The 21335-nt window shown below is 42.6% G+C and overlaps 1 protein-coding gene across 1 annotated transcript in view; it reads left to right on the top strand.

Annotated features, from left to right (window-relative positions):
• The window catches only part of stom (stomatin), a 68555-nt gene extending 57439 nt beyond the window's left edge, over nt 1–11116 (top strand). Inside the window, exon 7 of the mRNA XM_072240073.1 lies at nt 7573–11116. Within this exon, the coding sequence (XP_072096174.1) occupies nt 7573–7767 (195 nt within the window). The 3' untranslated portion in view covers nt 7768–11116. The remainder of the gene's footprint in view (nt 1–7572) is intronic.
• Nucleotides 11117–21335: the final 10219 nt, after the last annotated feature.

Raw genomic sequence — 21335 nt, 5'->3', positions numbered from 1 at the left:
AGACCCTCCGTCAGGACTAACTGAAGGAAGAGCTAGTAAGAGATTTGAGAGGGGAGGGGGAGATCTAAAATGATCGGAGAAGATAGGAGGGGTAGGGATGGAGCCAAGAGCTGGACAGTTGATTGGCAAAAGAGATCTGAGAGGATCATGGTGTGACCTTAGACCTACCCCAGGTGATAAATGTACATGAAATGGCCTACAGTTCACTCAGTTGTCACCTCTCCCCCTTCTGACTGGGCATTCATTGGTGGACAACAAATGCTGGCCTCGTCTCTTGATAAATGAAGTTTTAAAATAAAAAGTTAATAAGAATTTATCTTTATCAGATGTGTAAAGATGGATATAAGTGAAGATTCTTGAGGAGTGAGGATCTTTGTAAGCTGCAAGTTCAAAATCACCTGCTCTTTCTATGTGAACTGCATTGTATGTCTCAATTTAAGTGGGTATTATCCCAAAATTTATTTCCTTAAAAAAAGTTTACAGGATCCTGGATGTGTTAAGACTAGGATTGGGAAAGATAAGTAACCCTGAGGTCAAAAGAATAACTTGCCCAATCAGCTGGAAAATAGAGTGAGCATGAGTGGAGAGGGGAAGTTTCCCCATGACTTCCTCCCCTGGGAAGGTATTTTCTGATGTGTTAACACTTTACTAAAAGAATAGATAGTACTTGCAGCAATGTAAGTTTCTGAAGCCTAGAAAAATATGTTGTGCCCACCAGACAAGGCAGAGTACCTGCTCAGCTCAGACTAGATGGGCTGGAGTGCCTGGTTCTGTGCTGTAGTGCTCTGTGGCCCTATGATGTATTCTGAAGCATGGATGAACAAGATCATTCATACAATATGGGTCCGATGAGGAGCAAATTAAGTGATTGATGAACTAATGTTTCTGGCAGTAGTAGTAGAAGGGGGAATATTGACGAAGGTGCTGAGAACACTCTGTTCTACAATAGTCCAATGAAATGTTTCACACTATTTTAATGATCAAATATGCAGTATGTGTCTGCCACCTACTACCAAACTACGTTTGTAGATTGGATGTCCTAGTCTTCACATGAGCAAAATTTATTACAAACTAACAAAACTGGCATGATTATGTTCAATTTTTGTTCTTGTCCCTTCCCTGCCTATGTCTTAAGAGAGATTGAGCAAGTTACGATGATCACCAACTGTATGTGGGCCCAAGTGCTGATATTAGAGGAAGACTCAGCTGTTGAGTTATTACTAAGCATTATCTTTGCTCACTGAAGTGGCAGTCTCGACCACTTCATGTTCTTCTCCTTCTTGAAAACTTGGGTTCTGAAGTTTCTTGCAGATCCCCTCAGCAAGCATTTACTCTCCTTTACTCTGGTGCACTGAAGAATGACAATCAGGAATCTTGAGCAACCACTGACCAATTGAGCTCATAGCCAGCCAGTGGTGCAGTGGCATCTGCACCGGACTTTGAGATGAGTGGTCACAAATTCAAATCCATTCGGCTCCTTGCTGGGTTGAGCATTGGGCTTGCAGCTTGGACTTGTTAAAAAAACAGACAAATGCTAAAGAAACTGTAAGGTTGCCACCCAGCATGCCACAGGGCATGGCGAGGAACAACAATTGAACACATGAGCTTCCTGGTCTTAGTCCATCTACCACTTGGGAGGAAAAAAATAACTCATGGATTTTTATTTGCATCATTTTTCTTAAAAGTGGCTTTTTCCTCAAATAACTACAGTTTGTGTATATGATTTGTTGGTTTTATATATAATCTCCACTGAAACGTGTTTTTTTTTAAAGATTAACTTGGAAGTATATTTTTTTGGTAGTTAAAATGTCCCTTGATAAAGTGCCAGTTATATAACACGGCCATTTATATACTCAGTACTGGACAACAAGGTATTTTTTTTGTAAACTGGATAAACAATGTAACTGTCACATGATACGTTCAGCTCTCTTGAGACAACTATCAGTAACCAAGCTCTATATAGCTGTTAGTCTTGTAAGAAAATTTTAAGTAAATTGATATATTTAGTTTATGTAAGACCATAATGAGGTAGGTTGTGAGGTCAAGAGTCAACCTTGTTGTACTAGAGAGCCATTCAGTAGTCTTTAACAGTGGGATACAGGCTGTCGTTGAGTTTGATAGTTAAGAGGTGGTGATGAAACCTCACAGTCTGCTATTCAGATTTATTTATCACATGTTCATCGCAACATAGAGTGAAATGCATCGTTTATATTAACAGCCAGCACACCCATGAACATGCTGGGGGCAGCCCGCAAGTGTCACTGCATATCTGGTGCCAACATAGCATGCCCCCAATGTACAGAACAGTGCACACAGTGACAATAATAACAGCGCGCGCACACACACCACCACCACCCCCTGCCCCCCCCCCCAAAGCACTGGTTACTTCCAGACCTTGTCCGCCTCTCAGCCACCAGGCCTGCAACTTTCGACTTCAGCCCAGGATTCCAATCATGGGTCTGACCTTTAGTCCTCGACTTTTGGACTCTCATGGACCTCTGACCTTGGTGACCTGGTCTCTCGTAACTCTTTCAGCCATCTACCTTCACTCTTCGACCTTCAAGCTTCTACTTCTGCACTCACTCCACCAATGCAGCCAAACTAGTTTATCAACTCTAGTGCCACGTAACCTGGAAGCAGCATTAGGCATAGCTAAAATCAAGATGCTATCCAAGTGCTGCTACACCACAGGACCAGAGCGTGGGAGCAGAAGGCAGAGACAAAAGACTGAAGCTTGAAGACCAAAAGAGTCTCAAAGGAGGCACAAGGGCCTAGGTCACTGGTGGTGGAGGTCCATCTGAGTCTGGAAGTGAAGATCTGAAGGTTTGACCTGTGATCTGCATCCTGGAGTGAAGTCTGAAGTTGGATGTTCTAGATCTGGGAGTCTGAGAGTCTGGGGCTATGACTTGGAGGCAAGGAGGCAGCTTGTCTTGGGTGTGTGAGTGGATGAGAGGGATGGGAAAGGGGCTTATTTTGTTATTGTTTTATTTGTTGTTTTGCTGAACATTATGGACATGCTGTGTTGGTGACAGAATGTGTGGCAACACTTGCAGGCTGCCACCAGTACATCCTTCAGTGTGCTGGTTGTTAACACAAATGACACATTTCACTGTATGTTTCGATGTACCTATGATAAATAAGTCCAAATCTGATATCCAGGCAGCATTTCACTGTGGCATCAAGATCTGGTAGAACTGAAGTCAACCAACAAAAAGAGAAAATTGCTCCAAAATTTGGTGGCATCCCTCATGTAAAGGAAGCTGATGGTTGTCAGAAGTCAAACATTCCAATCTCAGTAAGTTAGTTAGAACTTTATTGATATTGCCCAGGACAACAAGATTGTTGTCCAACTCCAGTCAGTGTAAAACTGCATACTGGCAATTCAGTTACTAAAAACACAATGACTAAGTTTAAAATAACATCTGAGCTATTTAGAGTGACATCTAGGTTACAACTGAATTAAAAACAAACAACTCTAAAATTGGATATTGTTCAGTTGCATGACAGCCTTGGGGCAAGAAGCTGGATGTCTGTGCAGAGATGTTTCTATGTCTCGTGCTGGATGGTGTTACTGGGGTGGGATAAGTCCATCATGATGTTGTGAGCCCACCATAGATATTGTGAGTTGTAGATGGTTTCCGTATCTGGTTGTTGTGTCCCATTGATATTCTGTGCAGAAAGGATCACTCACTGAAGATTTTTTTGTTCATCTTGTTGCAGCTAGTGTGCCATACTGTCATGCAGTAGGTCAGTATGTTCTCAATTACACATCAATGAAGGTTTACCAGCAGCTTCTGGGGCAGATTTGCTCTCTTTGAACTCCTAAGATAGTATAGGTGCTGCTGAGCCTTCCGTACTATCAAGGAGGTGGTGGTGGTGCTCTAAGAAAGGTCCTCTGTGATGTGCACTGCCAAGAATTAAAGCTGGAGGCTCTCCATTGCTTCACCATTTATGAGTAGTGGAGCTTATTCATACCACCTTAATTTTCTGAAATAAATAATTTTTTTATGTTGAGTGAAAGGTTATGGTTATTGCACCATTCAGATAGTTTCAATGCCTCCTCTCTGTATGCTGTTTTGTTGTCAGTTTAATTTGTTGTACCAAGCAGGAATACTTAGTCCCGACCATCTTTGACTACTTCCATCATACACCTAGAAGTGGCTTTGTGAGGTTGTCAGTGAACAATGTTAATTCCATTTCCAACACTTCAGAAAATGAACTATTCAGCAAAGCCTACACGTCACTTAGTCAGGCACGGGCTCAAAAGTGACGAGTTGCATTCATAGCACAACATGGCAGACAATGGCCATCTCCAACAAGAGAAAATCTAACCATGGTATTTGGGGCATCACCAAGTCCCCACTAACTTAAAAACTCAACTCAAATGGCAATATAAATACTATGGTGATAAAATATCCACGGTATTTTTATGTGTGCAGTCTGAAAGTCCAGGGCCAGGGACTGTCCTGGTGTTGGAGGACTGTGAGTGTGTGGGTGGGTGCACTGGAGTGAGAAAGGGAATTTTTTGCTGTTGTCTTCTTGTTGGTGGTGCTTGTGTTGGTCTGTTGGATGTGTTGGGCATGCTATGTTTGTGGGCGAATGTGGCGACACTTGCGGGCTTCCCCCAGCACATCCTTTGGTTGTGTTGGTTGTTCAAACAAGCAATGAATTTTACTCTATTTTCCAATATGCATATGATATTTAAATGAATCTGAATTGGAAAATCAGGTCAAATGTTGAATATCCTGCAGTGAGTGACTTCCTAAAATAATAATGCGTTTCCATTATATACACACACAATTGGGAAGTTGATGAAATGCCCTCCGTTAGACTGCATTAACGCAGCTTCAATAACACTCGAAGCGAGACAAAACTGTGAGGAGGAGGAACATCTTTAGCCATAGGGTGGTGAACCTGTGGAATTCCTTGCCACAGGCGACTGTGGAGACCAAGTCATTGGATATATTTAAAGTGGAGGTTGATAGGTTCTTGATTAGTAAGGGCATCAAAGGTTATGGGGAGATGGCAGGAGAATGGTGTTGAGAGGGAAAATAAATTAGCCATGATTGATCAGCAGAGCAGACTCGATGGGCTAAATGGCCAATTTTGCTCCAATGCCTTATGGTCTAAAGCAAAGTTGCCTACCGTCATAAATGCATATTTCCTCCGTCATTGTCACACAGTGGCTGTGGTATGTGGCATCTAGAAGGTGCACTGCGCTAGTCGAGACTGCATCGATTGTACTTTCCAAACCCACTACTTCCCCTGTTGAGGGTACCAAGGCAGCAGGAGCCAGAGCCGGGCAGCCCAGACTGAGCCTGATGGGTTCTGATTACGTGTGTTGTGTTTTGGTTGAGTGCATAATCCTGATAGAGCCTGCCAACTGGACCTGAAACAGTCCTCCTCCTACTTTATCATCAGCACGATGACTGGCTTGAGGTTACTGCATACATCCTCTACTGTTAATCATTGTTCGGTGTTTAATCACAAGCAGATCGATGGAATGTTGCTGAATTGCTGGAAGAACTTTTCAGGTCTAGCAGCATCTGTGGAAGCAAAGGGGTGGTTAATATTTCAGGTCAAGTTTGTGATTCTTTTTGCAAAGTTGTTTGACTTTGGGGAGGAAGTTGTACAGTAACTGCTTGGCTTGCATTTGGATCAGATTTTAATTTTATACCCGAGCAAAATGGGAACATTATCACCTTATTTCCTTGGAGGAAAGATGCGGTCTTACGTACGCAAACATGAGGAAATCTGCAGATGCTGGAATTTCAAGCAACACACATAAAAATTGCTGGTGAACGCAGCAGGCCAGAGCGCAGAACGCACAGGGGGAGAGGGATCCTCTCCCCTTCCCCCTCCCACTTTCAAATCTCTTACTATCTCTTCTTTCAGTTAGTCCTGATGAAGGGTCTCGGCCCGAAACGTCAACTGTACCTCTTCCTGTAGATGCTGCCTGGCCTGCTGCGTTCACCAGCAATTTTTATGTGTGTTGCCTGTGACCTTACGTAGTTAGGGCTGTTCTGAAGTTGGGGTTAAGAGGCTAGTGGGAAGAGATGACAAATGTGTGAAAGGTGATTGCTTTCCATGTACATGATAGATTTTTGTCTTAATTTACACGTTACAAACAATGGAATATTTGTGCATCTTAAGTACTTAGGTACAGACACTCCTGTGCCTAGCACCACTTTATGAACATCAACCTATGTATATAAGCTATCTTGTGTATTTATAGTCAGAATGTCTTTTTTATTGTTAATATCTTTATCTTGCTGGGTTTTTTTTTGTGCTGCATCTGATCCGGAGTAACAATTGTTTCATTCTCCTTCACACTAGTGTACTGGAAATGACATTAAACAATCTTGAATCTTTCTCCTGTATGCTTAAGCATAAGTGTGGTATTTTTGCAAATCATTTTGCAGTGAAATTGGTATACAGTAACTCTTGTTGATTAAAAGAAGTGCTTTGCAAGAAAGTTCCAATTTCAGCTCTTAGTTCAATAACCTTCCACTTACTTTTGCCATGGTCAAATATTTCACAGAAATGAAAGCTATGATTTAATATCACAATCTAAGGTGACTTCATTTCCTGGTCTCCCTTGTGGGCTGAAGTATTACTAGCCTATCAAACCCTTTAAGTTTCTTTCCTGTGAACTGTACCCACTCAGTTCTATGAAGTCTTCTTTGTACTTTCTTCAGTCTCGAGATATTCTTGCTATAATATGGGGACCAGCATTGTTCTCAAAGTACCAAAGTAATGTGTAAGCAAGGCCTGATCATCACTGCTTTCCAGTTCAATCCCTCTAAAAATTATTTATTTAGAGGTACAATATAGAAACAGGCCCTTCTGGCCCATGGAACTCGTGCCACCCAGTTACACCCATGTGACCGATTAACCTATGGCCCCGTACATCTTTGGAATGCGGTAGGAAACTGGAGCACCCGGCGGAAGCCCAAGCAGTCACGGGGAGCATGCAGTAACTCCTTACAAACAGCAGTGGATTTGAACAAGGTCACTGGCTCTGTAATAGCTAACCGGTACACTACTATGCCCTTAACCCCCACCCGGTAATAGCATTATGCTAACCACTATGCTACTGTGCGACCCTTGTATTAGGGTCATGCTAACCACTAGGAAAACTGTGCCCCAAGTGTTTTATTTAAACATCAATGCCTTCAAGTATTTCTACTCTTCCGTTCAGGCACTCATTCCACCCCACCCCAGAGCACAAGAACTTCTTTAAACCAAAATTATTCATATTGAAGATCACTTGTCAATTACATAACAATTCTGGAAAATTATTGATGTTTGTAATCTTTCTGTCACCCTTTATATCGAGTACATATTCCATTTTTGATAACACCTTTATGTAAGAGACTACTTGAAACTATGCTTTGAATAGTTTTTCTGTGAGAAAATACTCCCCACTCCCTGTACTTTGCTACCTTCTTTGTTTGTGTTGTTATATTTGTATTGACCTACTTCTGAAAGCTTTTCCATTTATCTAGCTGGATGTGTTTGTTTGCCTCGTATTCCTTGTGGACCATTGACCACATGTGCTTGTTCTTGCAGGTTATTGCTGCCGAGGGAGAAATGAATGCTTCCAGGGCCCTGAAGGAAGCTTCTATTGTGATTTCCGAGTCTCCAGCAGCTCTGCAACTTCGTTACCTGCAGACCCTCACCACCATTGCAGCTGAGAAGAACTCCACCATTGTATTCCCTCTACCAATGGACCTGGTGCAAAATATTATGGGGGCAAGAAAGTGACATAACTAAACACAAAATATGACCACTGTTTGTATGTCTGATTTTCCAATGACACATTTTTGGTTAGAATGACTTCTAATTTTTTTTCCATGCAAGGGTACTGGTTTACATTAGTGATGGATTGATAGTCACACCTTAATGGGCTATCAATCTCACACATTATGTGAATGCTTTTGCTTTGATCATTTGTTAAGGCAAAGATTGAGAATGTAATATATACAGGGATGGGCAAATTCACAGCAAGTGGTTGTTCTCCAGAACCAAGTAGACTGTTAATTTAGCTGTGGCAGTTTTTACATTTCTATTGTACTAGTGTTGACCTAAATCTTTCAACAGTAAAACTGAGCAGCTTGCTAGCCATTCATTCACAAAGCCAATACTGTTCTCCACACATTTAACAGTTTGATATAACTCAATTGATTCTTCATGACACACTGCAGTCACAATCCTAAAACCTGTCCAGTCTAAATGAACCCATTTCTGTTTAACCCTACACTTAAAATCTTGAGGACAACACTGACATAAAATGTTTGTTTCCTTTGAGGTGCTGTAAAATTTTTGGAAATCTGTATCAGAGCATTGCCCTCCTTTCCTGGCTAGTTAATCAGCATATCTTTATCTGTGTGTGAAGTATTCAAAAGCAGATGGACGTCCATCAAGCATGTGGTTTATTTCCAAATGCATTTGAATTTCTGTATGTTCTATCAAGCCTACAAATTTGAAGAAATCTTGTGCCTGCTGTTTTGCCTGTAACAATATTATCAGAAGTGTGAAAAGAAGCTAAATTGACTTAAACCATCTTAAGCATTAAGAGTTTCCAAAAATAATCCTCCATGCAGATATTTGCAACCTTATTACAATCTGCAGAGCATGCCTGGTCTGTGGTTTTAATGTGCAGTACACGTTACTATTTTCTGTACAGTAGATTTATGAGGAAATGGTCTAGTCAATTTATTGAAATCCGCCCACCAATCTGTGAGAGGTATGCTCATTAGATCTGACTGAAGAATCTCTGCACTGGTAGTCTCCTTGGTTGCTGTAGAATTTGGTTGTATGCCATTTGATTAGCACTTCACACCGACCAATCAGTACAGCAACTTGATGATGTAGCTTGTACGTGTCAAAACTTTAGGCCATGTCTAGAAATGGAGGGAGGGTGACTGTTAAATCTCAATTTCTTTCCAAATGATTTTTATTTTCTCTTCAAATCAATTGTTTTTTTTTTGTGTGGTTGGGGGAACTACTCTGTGAACAGCTTTGCCAGAATAATTTCCTTCTAACCTGTCCGGCAAATGTATTGTTAGTTGTCATATTCCGGCCATCTGCATCAGGTTAAGTTGAATGTGACCACGTAACTGCGAGTATATGGTTGGGCCGTTGCCCATTAAACCCACTCTTCCTGCCTCCTAATATTGCAAGGAAGTGGTTTGAAGGCATGTTCAGTTTCTGTTCTACCTTTTGTTTGGAATGAGTGACACATAACTTGAAAATCGCATTACATTAAAAACCTTCTTACTGAAATCCCATCGTTGCAAGTTCATTGCATTAAGTATCCTAGAGTTAGTCTCAATTGCAATTTAAAATGCAAATTAAAATTGAGTAAAGCATAATCTCTCCATTGCCGTGAGATTCAAGCAGTTCAGACAAACCCCAAGCCTAACATATGGGAGTGAGGTGGGAAAAGGCTGGGTAATGGGAATGCTGTGAGTCTGCTAATGCTGTTGTAAAATCTGGCCAGATTATTACAAATGTAAACATTGGTAGGGTTATCTGGGTAATGTTCACATTGTGGCCAAGGCTTTAATAATCCAAGACAACGTGACCAAATGCATGAACCCTGAGTTTGAGGGGTGGCTCTAAGGTGTAGTCGTGGTGACCTCCTGCTCAGAGAGGAAATTTTAGATTGGCTTTATTGCAAAAGAAGTAAGAAAGGGTTTCACTTTAAACATAGTCTGTTTGATCACTTTGTAATAAGTGGTGTTGCTGTTAGAGCTTTGTGGTTATTTTAATATCAGCAGTTTCACTGTGAAAGCATGGTACCAAAACGATTTTAGCCTCTATAAAATGAATATTGGTTAAGTACTCAAAGCAAAAAAAAACCCAAAATATCAGAAAGAAAAGCAGAAAATGCTAGAAGTTCTTAGCAAACTAGGCAGCATCTGTGGAAAAAGAAACAGTTAACCCTTTCAGATTGATGGCATTTTTTCAGAACCAAATTAAATACCTGCAGGCAATGCAATGTATTTGTACAAAATGGTTGCTTTTGAGAACATATCATTCCCATCTTAAACAATAGTAAGGAATTTCACTTCCTTGTACTTTGTTATCACTGCTAGCGGTAGGAAAATGAGTTCATCAGATTGGTATGAAATAATAGTTCATTTCAGCAGGAAGCTAAATCACCATGTTCCATGTCTGTTTCTCAACCGTCCCACACACTTGTGGTACATTACAGTCTGGAATACATTGGATAGTCATTGTTTAATTATCTCTGAACAAATTTGTTTAGTGGTGGCATGACCAGGAGCTTTTTGAGAATGGACAAATATTGGCACTGGCTAGGCTGGTTTTAAACATATCATCCCATTTTGAGTCTGGCCCTCGTCAAGTCTGCACCGTGGTTGCATGCAATGTGAGTTTAAATTGTAAAAGTGGCAAACTAGCTCAGTTCTAAGAGGATATTGTAATAATCTCAGCCTGTAGTGTGTGCCTACTAGTATATAGTAGGAATTTAAGGTAAGTTGTTGGAGCAGGGAACATTGCTGTCTATCTGGCCAAGAGCTATTTCTCCTGGAAGCACTTTCTGCTAATATTCATCACAATTTAAAAATTAGCCATATCTGCAGATTTTTTTTCATGGACTTGCCTTGTCAACATTTTGAATCCCTCAATCAGACTTAATCCAACCCTGCACTAGATTGGTGTTTTTCACATAGATTTGCAGGTGACCATTCTTGTTTTTTTTAATGTCACTGTTTGAATCCACTTTGGAAAGAAAATAGTCAACCCAAGAATGAATAGGTCCCACATACAAGGTAAAACTTGATCTTCAAGAAAGTTGAGAGCGCTTGTATTTACCTTAAGTTACCATATATTGATCAAGGCAGGGTTTTAGAGGCCTTACAACACAATGCTATACACTGTATCACTTTATCACTCTTAAAGTTTATGAATGTATGTTCAATAACATTATAGAATGTAATCAATACGTATGTACTAACAAGACTTTTCTTCCAAAAGTTAATCTTTTTCATATTAATGTTTCTGAAAGCATGATCAACATGGTTGTAGTAGTATACTTTTATAATTAAGCTTGCAATGCATTTAATAAATGTTATCAATCAACGTCTCCATTGCCTACTTGTAGCTTTCTTCCTCCCTAATGGTGTGGCTCCCCATCAGTGATGCATGGAACTGTCGCTGGTTTACTTATCAGAAGCTGAACTGAACACCAACCTTCCAGTCGAGCTAAGGTTAATGTACCAGGCTAGCTATCAACTGTTCGCCATGGAGCAATAACCTTTCTGTGGGTTCTTGGTGAAATACGTCTTCAACAAGGTGATGGCGTACAAATATTTTTTGAAATCTGAAATCTCAGATCCTATGAGACGGGCTGTCATTAAAAGGTTTAGATAGAATGGAACGTGAGAGAATGTATCCCATCGTGAGGGAGTCTAGGACCAGAGGGGACAGCCTCAGAATAGAAAGGTGTTTCTTTAGAACAGAGACAAGGAGGAATTTCTTTAGCCAGAGGGATGGTGAATCTGTGGAATTCATTGCCACTGATAGCTGTGGAGGCCAAGTCATTGGGTATATTTAAAATGGAAGTTGACAGCTTCTTGATTAGTAAGGGTGTCAAAGGTTATAGAGAAAGGCAGGAGAATGGGGATGACGGGATAATAAATCAGCCATGATCAAACGGTGGAGCAGACTTGATGGGCCAAATGGCCTAATTGTGCCTCTGTGTTTTGAGAGTCATTGATCCTATTGAGTATAATCATACAATTACTTTAAGAAGGAATTTTTTCTGGTGCATTCCCAATTCACATGCCAACTCTGCTTGTAGCTTAACTGGAGCTGTTACTTCAGACAGCAAAGATCCAAGGTTTACAGTTGTGTGTATGGGTGTGTAATCACACGCAACACTATTTGTGTGTTGCATCAACTTGTATTATAATTCTAGTAGATATATTTCTTTTCAGTTTGTATCAGGCATGTTCTCTAAATATAGCTCAGCTAGGGATGACAGCAAAGTGATAATTATCATGAAAGTCTGTTCCACATTGGTGATGTTCTAGTTTCCTTTCAGATAAATTGAAGGAAGCTGGACTTTCCTATGTTAAGCTGCTTCGTTTTTCTTTAGATTTGGGAGTGCCATGTTGCACTGTCGCAGAAAATGCAGACAATGCTCTGCATTCTTTGCAGTGCCACAGTGTCAAAACATACACCTTCCATTTTCTATCCACAATTCCCCCATTGTCTCCAAGGGAAATTCCTCTTCGCAATGAAAAATTAGCTCAGATCAACCAGGTCTCATGAGGCAACATGAGTGTAATTTGAAAATATCATGGCATTTCAATGGCATCAATCTAGAGACTTGGGGCTGGGTTACTATTTAGAACATAAGACATAGGACCAGAATTAGGTCATTGAGTCTGCTCTGCCATTCCATCATGGTTGATGGTTGATCCCAGATCCCACTCAACTCTATTCACCTGCCTTCTTGTTATATCCTTTGATGTCCTGACCATCAGGAAACTATCAACTTACGCTTTAAATATACCCACAGACTTGGCCTCCACCGCAGTCTGTGGCAGAGCATTCCGCAGATAACACCACTCTGGCTAAAAAAAAATTCTTCCGTGCCTCTGTTCTAAAAGGTCATCCTTTGATTTTGAGGCTGTACCCTCTAGTTCTGGATTCACCCACCATAGGAAACATCCTCTCTCCACCCACCCTATCTAGTCCTTTCAACATTCGGTAGGTTTCAATGAAATCCTCCCACAGCCTTCTAAATTCCAGTGAGTACAGGCCAAAAGCTGCCAAATGCTCTTCATATATTAACCACTTCATTCCCGGAATCATCCTCGTGAACCTCCTCTGGACCCTCTCCATTGACAACATATCCTTTGAGATATGGGGCTGAAAACTGTTGACAGTACTCCAAGTGTGGCCTGACCAGTGCCTTATAAAGCCTCAGCATTATGTCCTTATTTTTTATATTCTATTCCCCTTGAAATAAATGCCAACATTGCATTTGCATTCTTTACCACAGATTTAACCTGTAAATTAACCTTCTGGGAGTCTTGCACAAGGACTCCCAGGTCCCTCTGCACGTCTGATGTTTGAACTTTCTCCCCATCTAGGAAATGGTGTGCACTATTGTTCCTTTTATCAAAATGCATTTTCATACATTTCCCAACACTGTATTCAATCTGCCTCTTTTTTGCTCATTCTTCCAATTTGTCTAAGTCCTGCTGCAATCACATTGCTTCCTTGGCACTACCCATCCCTTCACCAATCTTTGTATCATCCACAAACTTTGCCACAAAGTCATCAATTCCATTATCCAAATCATTGATAAACAATGTGAAAAGTAGTGATCCCAATACTGACCCCTGAAGAACACCACTAGTCACTGGCAGCCAACCAGAAATGGCCCCCTTTATTCCCATTTGTTGACTGCTGCTTGTCAGCCATTCCTCTATCCATACCAGTATCTTTCCTGTAATGCTATAGGATTTTTATCTTGGGAAACAGCCTCCTGCATGGCACCTTATCAAATGTCCACTGAAAATACAAGTAAATGACAACCACTATCTCTCCTTTGCCCACCCTGCTTGTTACTTCCTCGAAGAACTCTTAACAGATTTGTCAGGCAAGCTTTCCCTTTACAGAAACCATGCTGGCTTTGACTTATTTTTTCATTAGTCTCCAAGTACCCCGAAACCTCATCCTTAATAATAGACTCCAACACTTTCCCAACCACTGAGGTTAGACTAAATTGTCTATAATTTCCTTTCTTTTGTCTTCCTCCCTTAAAGAGTAAAGTGACATTTGCAATTTTCCAGTCCTCCAGGACCATGCCGGAATCAAGTGATTCTTGAAAGACCATGCATCAATTTTCTCTTCAGCAACCTCTCTCAGGACTCTGGAATGTAGTCCTTCTGGTCCAGGTGACTTATCCACCATAAGATACTTACTCCTTTGTAATAGCAATAGCACTCACTTCTGCTTCCTGACATTCACGGACTTCTGGTATACTGCTGGTGTCTTCCACAGTGAAGACAGATGCAAAGTACCCATTAAGTTCATCTGCCATTTCTTTGTCCCCCATTACTAGGTCACCAGCATCATTTTCCAGTGGTCCAATGTCAACACTCACCTCCCTTTTGCTCTTGATATAACTGAAAAAAACTTTTACTATCCTGTCATTGGCTAGTTTGCACTCATATTTCATCTTTTCCCTTCTTAGAGCTTATTAGTTGCCTTTTGTTGGATTTTAAAAGCTCCCCAATCATCCAACTTCCCACTCACTTTTGCTGCCTTCTATGCCCCTTCATAGAAAACACTGGAAAAACTACAGGCCCTTCAGCCTCAATGCTGTGCCGAACATGTACTTACTTTAGAAATTACCTCAGGTTACCCATAGCCCTCTATCTTTCTAAGTTCCATGTGCCTATCCAGGACACTCTTAAAAGACCTTATTGTATTCCCCTCCACCACCGTTGCCGGCAGGCCATTCCATGCACTCACCACTCTCTGTGTTCAAAACAAACGTACCCCTGACACCTCCTCTGTACCTACTTCCAAGCACCTTATAAATGTGCCCTCTCAATTTAGCCATTTCAGCCATGGGAAAAAGCCTCTGACTATCCACACAATCAATGCTTCTCATCAGCTTATACAACTATATCAGGTCACCTCTCATCCTCCATCACTCCAAGGAGAAATGGCCAAGTTAGCTCAACCTATTCCTCATAAGGCATGTTCCCCAATCTAGGCAACATCCTTGTAAGTCTCCTCTGCACCCTTTCTATAGTTTCCACATCCTTCCTGTAGTGAGGTGACCAGAACTGAGCACAGTTCTCCAAATAGGATCTGACCAGGGTCCTATATATCTGTAACATTACCTCTCAGCTCTTAAACTCAATCCCACGGTTAATGAAGGCCAATGCACTTGTATGCCTTCTTAACCACAGAGTCAACCTGCGCAGCAGCTTTGAGTGTCCTATGGACTCAGACCCCAAGATCCCTCTGATCCTCCACACTGCCAAGAGTCTTACCATTAATACTATATTCTGCCATCATATTTGACCTACCAAAATGAACCACCTCACACTCATCTGTGTTGAACTCCATCCGCCACTTCTCAGCCCAGTTTTGCATCCTATTGATGTCCTACTGTAACCTCTGAGAGCTCTCCACACTATCCACAACACCCCCAACCCTTGTGTCATCAGCAAACTTACTAACCCATCCCTCCACTTCCTCATCCAGGTCACTTATAAAAATCACGAAGAGTAAGGGTCCCAGAACAGATCCCTGAGGCACCCCACAGATCACCGACCTCCATGCAGAATATGACTTGTCTACAACCACTCTTTGCCTTCAGTGAGCATACCAATTCTGGATCCACAAAACAATGTCTCCTTGGATCCCATGCCTCCTTACTTTCTCAATAAACCTTGCAAGGGATACCTTGTCAAACGTCCTGCTGAAATCCATATATACTACCTTCATCAATGTGCTCTATCTTCATCAATGTGTTTTGTCACATCATCAAAAAATTCAGGCTCGTAAGGCACAACCTGTCTTTGACAAAGCCATGCTGACTATCCCTAATCATATTATGTTTCTCCAAATGTTCATAAATCCTGCCTGTCCGGATCTTTTCCATCAACTTACCAACACTGAAATAAGACTCACTGGTCTATAATTTCATGGGCTATCTCTACTCCCTTTCTTGAATAAGGGAACAACATCTGCAACCCTCCAATCCTCCGGAACCTCTCCTGTCCCCATTGATGATGCAAAGATCATCGCCAGAGGCTCAGCAATCTCCTCCCTCACCTCCCACAGTAGCCTGGGGTACATCTCATCTGGTCCCGGAACTTATCCCACTTGATGCTTTCCAAAAGCTCCAGACATCATCTTTCTTAATGTCTTACATGCTCAAGCTTTTCAGTCCGATGTAAGTCATCCCTACAATTGCCAAGATCTTTTTCCATAGTGAATTATGAAGCAAAGTATTAATTAAATATCTCTCAAATACGAGGAAATCTGCAGATGCTAGAAATTCAAGCAACACACACAAAATGCTAGTGGAATGCAGTAGGCCAGGCAGCATCTATAGGAAGAAGCACAGCCAATGTTTTGGGCCGAGACTCTTCGTCAGGACTAATTGAAAGAAGAGATAGTCAGAGATTTAAAAGTGGGAGTGGGAGGGGGGGGGATCCGAAATGATAGGAGAAGACAGGAGGGGGAGGGATGAAACCAAGAGCTGGAAAGTTGATTGGCAAAAGGGATACAAGGCTGGAGAAGGGAGAGGATCATGGGACGGGAGGCCTAGTGGAGAAAGAAAGGGGGAGGGGAGCACCAGAGGAAGATATAGTGAGAGAGACAGAGGGAGAAAAAGGGGGCAAAAAATAATAATACATAACAAAATAAGGGATGGGGTAAGAAGGGGAGGAGGGGCATTAACGACAGTTAGAGGAGTCAATATTCATGCCATCAGGTTGGAGGCTACCCAGATGGAATATGAGGTGTTGTTCCTCCAAACTGAGTGTGGCTTCATCTTGACAGTAGAGGAGGCCATGGATGGACATATCAGAATGGGAATCGGACGTGGAATTAAAATGAGTGGCCACTGGGAGATCCTGCTTTCTCTGGCGGATGGGCGTAAGTGTTCAGTGAAACAGTCTCCCAGGCTGCGTCGGGTCTCACCAATATATAGAAGGCCACACCGGGAGCACCGGACGCAGTATATCACATCAGCAGACTCATAGGTGAAGTGCTGCCTCACCTGGAAGGACTGTCTGCGGAACAAGTGCTACACATGCCCTTACACTTCCTCTCTCACCACCATTCAGGGCCCCAGTGAATTGAATTGATTTATTTCTTACATCCTTCACATACATGAGGAATAAAAATGTTTATATTACGTCTCCATCTAAATGTGCCATGTGCAATCTTAGTGATTTATAATAATGTATAGTAAATAGAGCAGTCAATGTAATATAGAGCACACTCAAATCAGTATGAGTTCATCAATCTGGTGGTCTGGTGGAAGAAGCTGTCCCAGAGCCCGTTGGTCCCAGCTTTTATGCTGCGGTACTATTTCCCGGATGGTAGCAGCCGGAACAGTTTGTGGTTGGGGTGACTCTGGTCTCCAATGATCCTTCAGGCCCTCTTTTCACACTTGTCCTTGTAAATATCCTGAATCATAGGAAATTCACAACTACAGATGCACTGGGCTGTCCACACCACTCTCTGCAGAGTCCTGCGATTAAGAGAGGTACAGTTCCCATACCAGGCAGTGATGCAGCCAGTCAGGATGTTCTCAATTATGTTCCTGTAGAAAGTTCTTAGGATCTGGGGGCCCATAGAAAACTTCCATAACCGTCTGAGGTGAAAGAGGCGCTGTTGTGTCTTTTTCACCACACAGCTGCTGTGTACAGACCATGTGAGGTCCTCGGTGATGAGGATGCCGAGGAACTTAAAGCTGTTTACCCTTTCAACCCCAGATCCATTGATGTCAATAGCCCATCTCCATTCCTCCTGTAATCCACAACCAGCTCCTTTGTTTTTGCGACATTGAGGGAGAGGTTGTTTTCTTGACAACACTGTGTCAGAGAGATGACTTCTTCCTGTAGGCCACCTCGTTATTGTTTGAAATAAGGCCAATCAATGTAGTGTCCTTGGCAAATTAATTAGCAGATTGGAGCTGTGGGTGGCGACACAGTCATGGGTATACAGGGAGTAAAGGAGGGGACTTAGTACACAGCCCTGAGGGGCTCCTGTGTTGAGAGTCAGAGGGGCAGAGGTGAGGGAGCCCACTCTTACAACCTGTTGGCGATCTGACAGGAAGTCCAGGATGCAGCTGCACAAGGCAGAGTCAAGGCCGAGGTCTCTGAGCTTCTCGTTGAGCCTGGATGGAGCTATGGTCTTGGAGGCTGAACTGTAGTCCAAGATCAGCATTCTCACATAAGTATCCTTCTTCTCCAGATGAGTAAGGACGGTATGTAGAGCAGTAGCTTTTGCATCATCTGTCGATCGGTTGTGTCGGTAGGCAAATTGTAGGGGGTCCAGGTTGGATGGTAGCAAGCAGCAGGTGTAATCCTTGACCAGCCTCTCAAAGCATTTGCTTATTATTGAGGTGAGTGCGACAGGACGCCAGTCATTCAGTCACGTTACCTTGGTCCTTTTTTGGTACAGGGACAAAGGTGGATAATTTGAAGCAGGAGGGCACTCTACACTGGAAGGTTAAAAATACCAGTAAACACAAGTGCCAGTTGAGCTGCGCACATCCTGAGTACTGGCCCTGGGATGCAGTCCGGTCCCGCAGTCTTGCGACTGTCCACTCGTTGGAAACATCTGCATACCTCAGCAGTGTATCTCTGTGTTACATTGACTGTTCTATTTATTATAAATTACTATGATTGCACATTGCACATTTAGACGGAGACATAACATAAATATTTTTACGCCTCATGTGAAGGGTGTATGAAATAAAGTCAATTCAATTCAGTTCATTTCATAGTACTTGGCAGAGTCTCTGAACCTGCTTTGTTCTGGGCTAATTAGAGTTAAATGTTCATTCTGGCCTTATCTCCTCCATCAATGGGCGAGGTGGGGGAAACACACATTTCCTAGTTTTGTGGATATTTTCATTTCCAAGCCGAACTCCCCCTCTGCCGGCAGACTGTTTCACGCTCTGAGTGATCTGTGCTGTTCCACTTATTTGTAACTAGATGCAAGTTGATCTACAAGAGCAGCACAGAGGAACTTAGTGTTCCTCTGAGCTATTTTTAGCGCACTATTCCATATATTCACATCTTGTTTCCAATATTTCAGCAAGAATATTCACCCATTTAAAAATAAATGTTAACCAGCACACAGAGATGAATTTAAACTCTTTGACCTCCTGACTTGTGTCTTTCTGATTGGTCTGGATCGAGCAGACACAGAGAGGGTGCTCCCATTAGTAAGGGAGTCTAGGATCTGAGGGCACAGCCTCAGAATAAAGGGCCAACCTTTTAGAACGGAGATAGGGAGGAATTTCTTTAGTCAGGGGGTGGTGAATCAAACTCTGAGGGGTGTGGTGGCCAAGTAATTGGGGTGTATTTAAGGCAGAGATTGATAGGATCCTTACCAGCAAAGGGGTTAATAAATTATGGGGAGAATAGGGTTGAGGAAAAAATTAGGCGTGATTAAATGGCAAAACACTTGACGGGCTGAATGGCCTCATTCTACTCCACTGTCCTGTGATCTTCCTCCCCCTACCAAGTAGCCAGTGCTTTCACAACTTGCCCAGTGGTCAGAGCAGGGGCAGTGATCCTTTCACCTGTGTAATCCAATCATCAAGGAAGCAGGACTTCCAGTTCCCATTCTGACATGTCTGTCCATGGCCTTTTCTACTGTCATGATGAGGCCAAACTCAGGTTGGAGGAGCAACACATCATACTCCATCTCGTCTAGGTAGCTTCCAACCTGAAGGCATGAATATCGATTTCTTTAACTTCTGGTAATTACTCCCTCCTCTCCCCTTCTCTCTTTTTTCCATTCCCCATTCTGGTTTCCTCTCGCCTCTTCTCAGCTGCCTAACATCTCCCTCTGGTTCCCCTCTTTTTTCCTTTTATTCCATGGTCCACTATCCTCTCGTATCAGGTTCCTTCTTCAGCCCTTTTCTTCTTCTACCTTATCAACCTACCCTCCCCGTCACTTGAACTTGAACTCAACTTCCCCACCCCACCTGGGTCTCACCTATCACCTGTAACATTTGTACACCTTCTCCTCCCCACAACGACTTATTCTAAGTCCTGCCCTCCTCCTTTCCAGTCCTGATGAAGGGTCTCAGCACAAAGCGTTAACTGTTTATTCCACTCCATTGGGGTCTCTCTTCCATTCATCAGAGATATTTATCAGGAGCGCTACGTACACAGGGCCCTTAGCGTTGTCAAAAATCCCTCTCATCCATCCAATGATCTCTTTGACACCACCCCCCCCCCCCCACCATCAAGCATGAGGTACCATAGCGTTAGGACAAGAACAAGGATGGTAAACAGCTTCTTGACTGAACTCCTTTGCCTCTACCCAGGTCTCATCACTTATGCCAGTAGCATAGAACAGCTTACTTTCAAATAGTCTTGCAAATTATTATTTGTTAATTTACTAGTAGTAATATTACTTTGTGTTTTGCATGTGAGCTAGATGTACCGTGTTGTGTATTGAATTGAATTGACTTTATTTCTTACATCCTTCACACACTTGAGGAGTAAAAATCTTTACGGTATGTCGCCTTCTAAATGTGCAATCATAGTAATTTATAATAAATATCAAGCTGTATCGGCCCTAGTGCCCTTCCCTTGGACAACATCGGTGTCGTGGAGAGGGGAGACTTGCAGCATGGGCAACTGCCGGTCTTCCATACAACCTTGCCCAGGCCTGTGCCCTGGAGACCTTCCAAGGCGCAAATCCATGGTCTCACGAGACTAACGGGTGCCTATAATAAATAGAACAGTCAATGTAACATAGAAATACACTCAAATCAGCGTGAGTTAAGCAGTCTGATGGTCTGGTGGAAGAAACTGTCCCAGAGCCTGTTGGTCCTGGCTTTTATGCTGCGATACTTTTTCCTGGATGGCAGCTGCTGGAATAGCTTGTGGTTGGGGTGACTCGGGTCCCCAATGATCCTTCGGGCCCCGTTTCACACCTATCCTGGTCCAGAGGAATGTTTTCTCTTTTGGCGGTATACATGTGAAAGGTTGAATGACAATGAACTTGCACTTGAACTCAAATTTAAACCTGCTGAGTGTCTCCTGCATTCGTGCGTGTTGCTTAAGACTTCCACATGGGTTAAGATGTCCTTCCTCCTGGGGCAGAGTGTCACAACCTCTGTGTTTGGCATGTATATTTGTGGCCCAATCATTCTGAATGGGGGGAGACACATCTCTACCAAAGGAGGCGTAGGGTACTGCTTCCCTCCGCTGGCCTGCAGCTCAGGGTCATGTGAGGTCATGGGAGAAGGTGGTGGATGGCCGTATGAGCAGCTGGTGCATTTCACAAGACCTGATTGTGCAACCATTGACACCAGGCAGACAACCTCTGAAGAGTATTGACAATGGCTGGGGTCACCCCTCTTGTAAAGACGCTGCCCAGAAGAAGACAATGGCAGACCACTTCTATAAAATTTGCCTAGAACAATCATGGTCATAGACCATGATCACCCACATCATATGGCACAACACATAATGATGATGAATTCTGAGCAGCCGAATTATTACTGACCTTCACCAAAGTGAACTGGACAGTCCATACAGCTGCTGAGCAGATCTCAATGCGTCCAG

Source organism: Mobula birostris, chromosome 22, assembly GCF_030028105.1.
Source record: "Mobula birostris isolate sMobBir1 chromosome 22, sMobBir1.hap1, whole genome shotgun sequence".
NCBI lineage: Eukaryota > Metazoa > Chordata > Chondrichthyes > Myliobatiformes > Myliobatidae > Mobula > Mobula birostris.
This window is presented reverse-complemented; position numbering and strand designations above follow the sequence as displayed.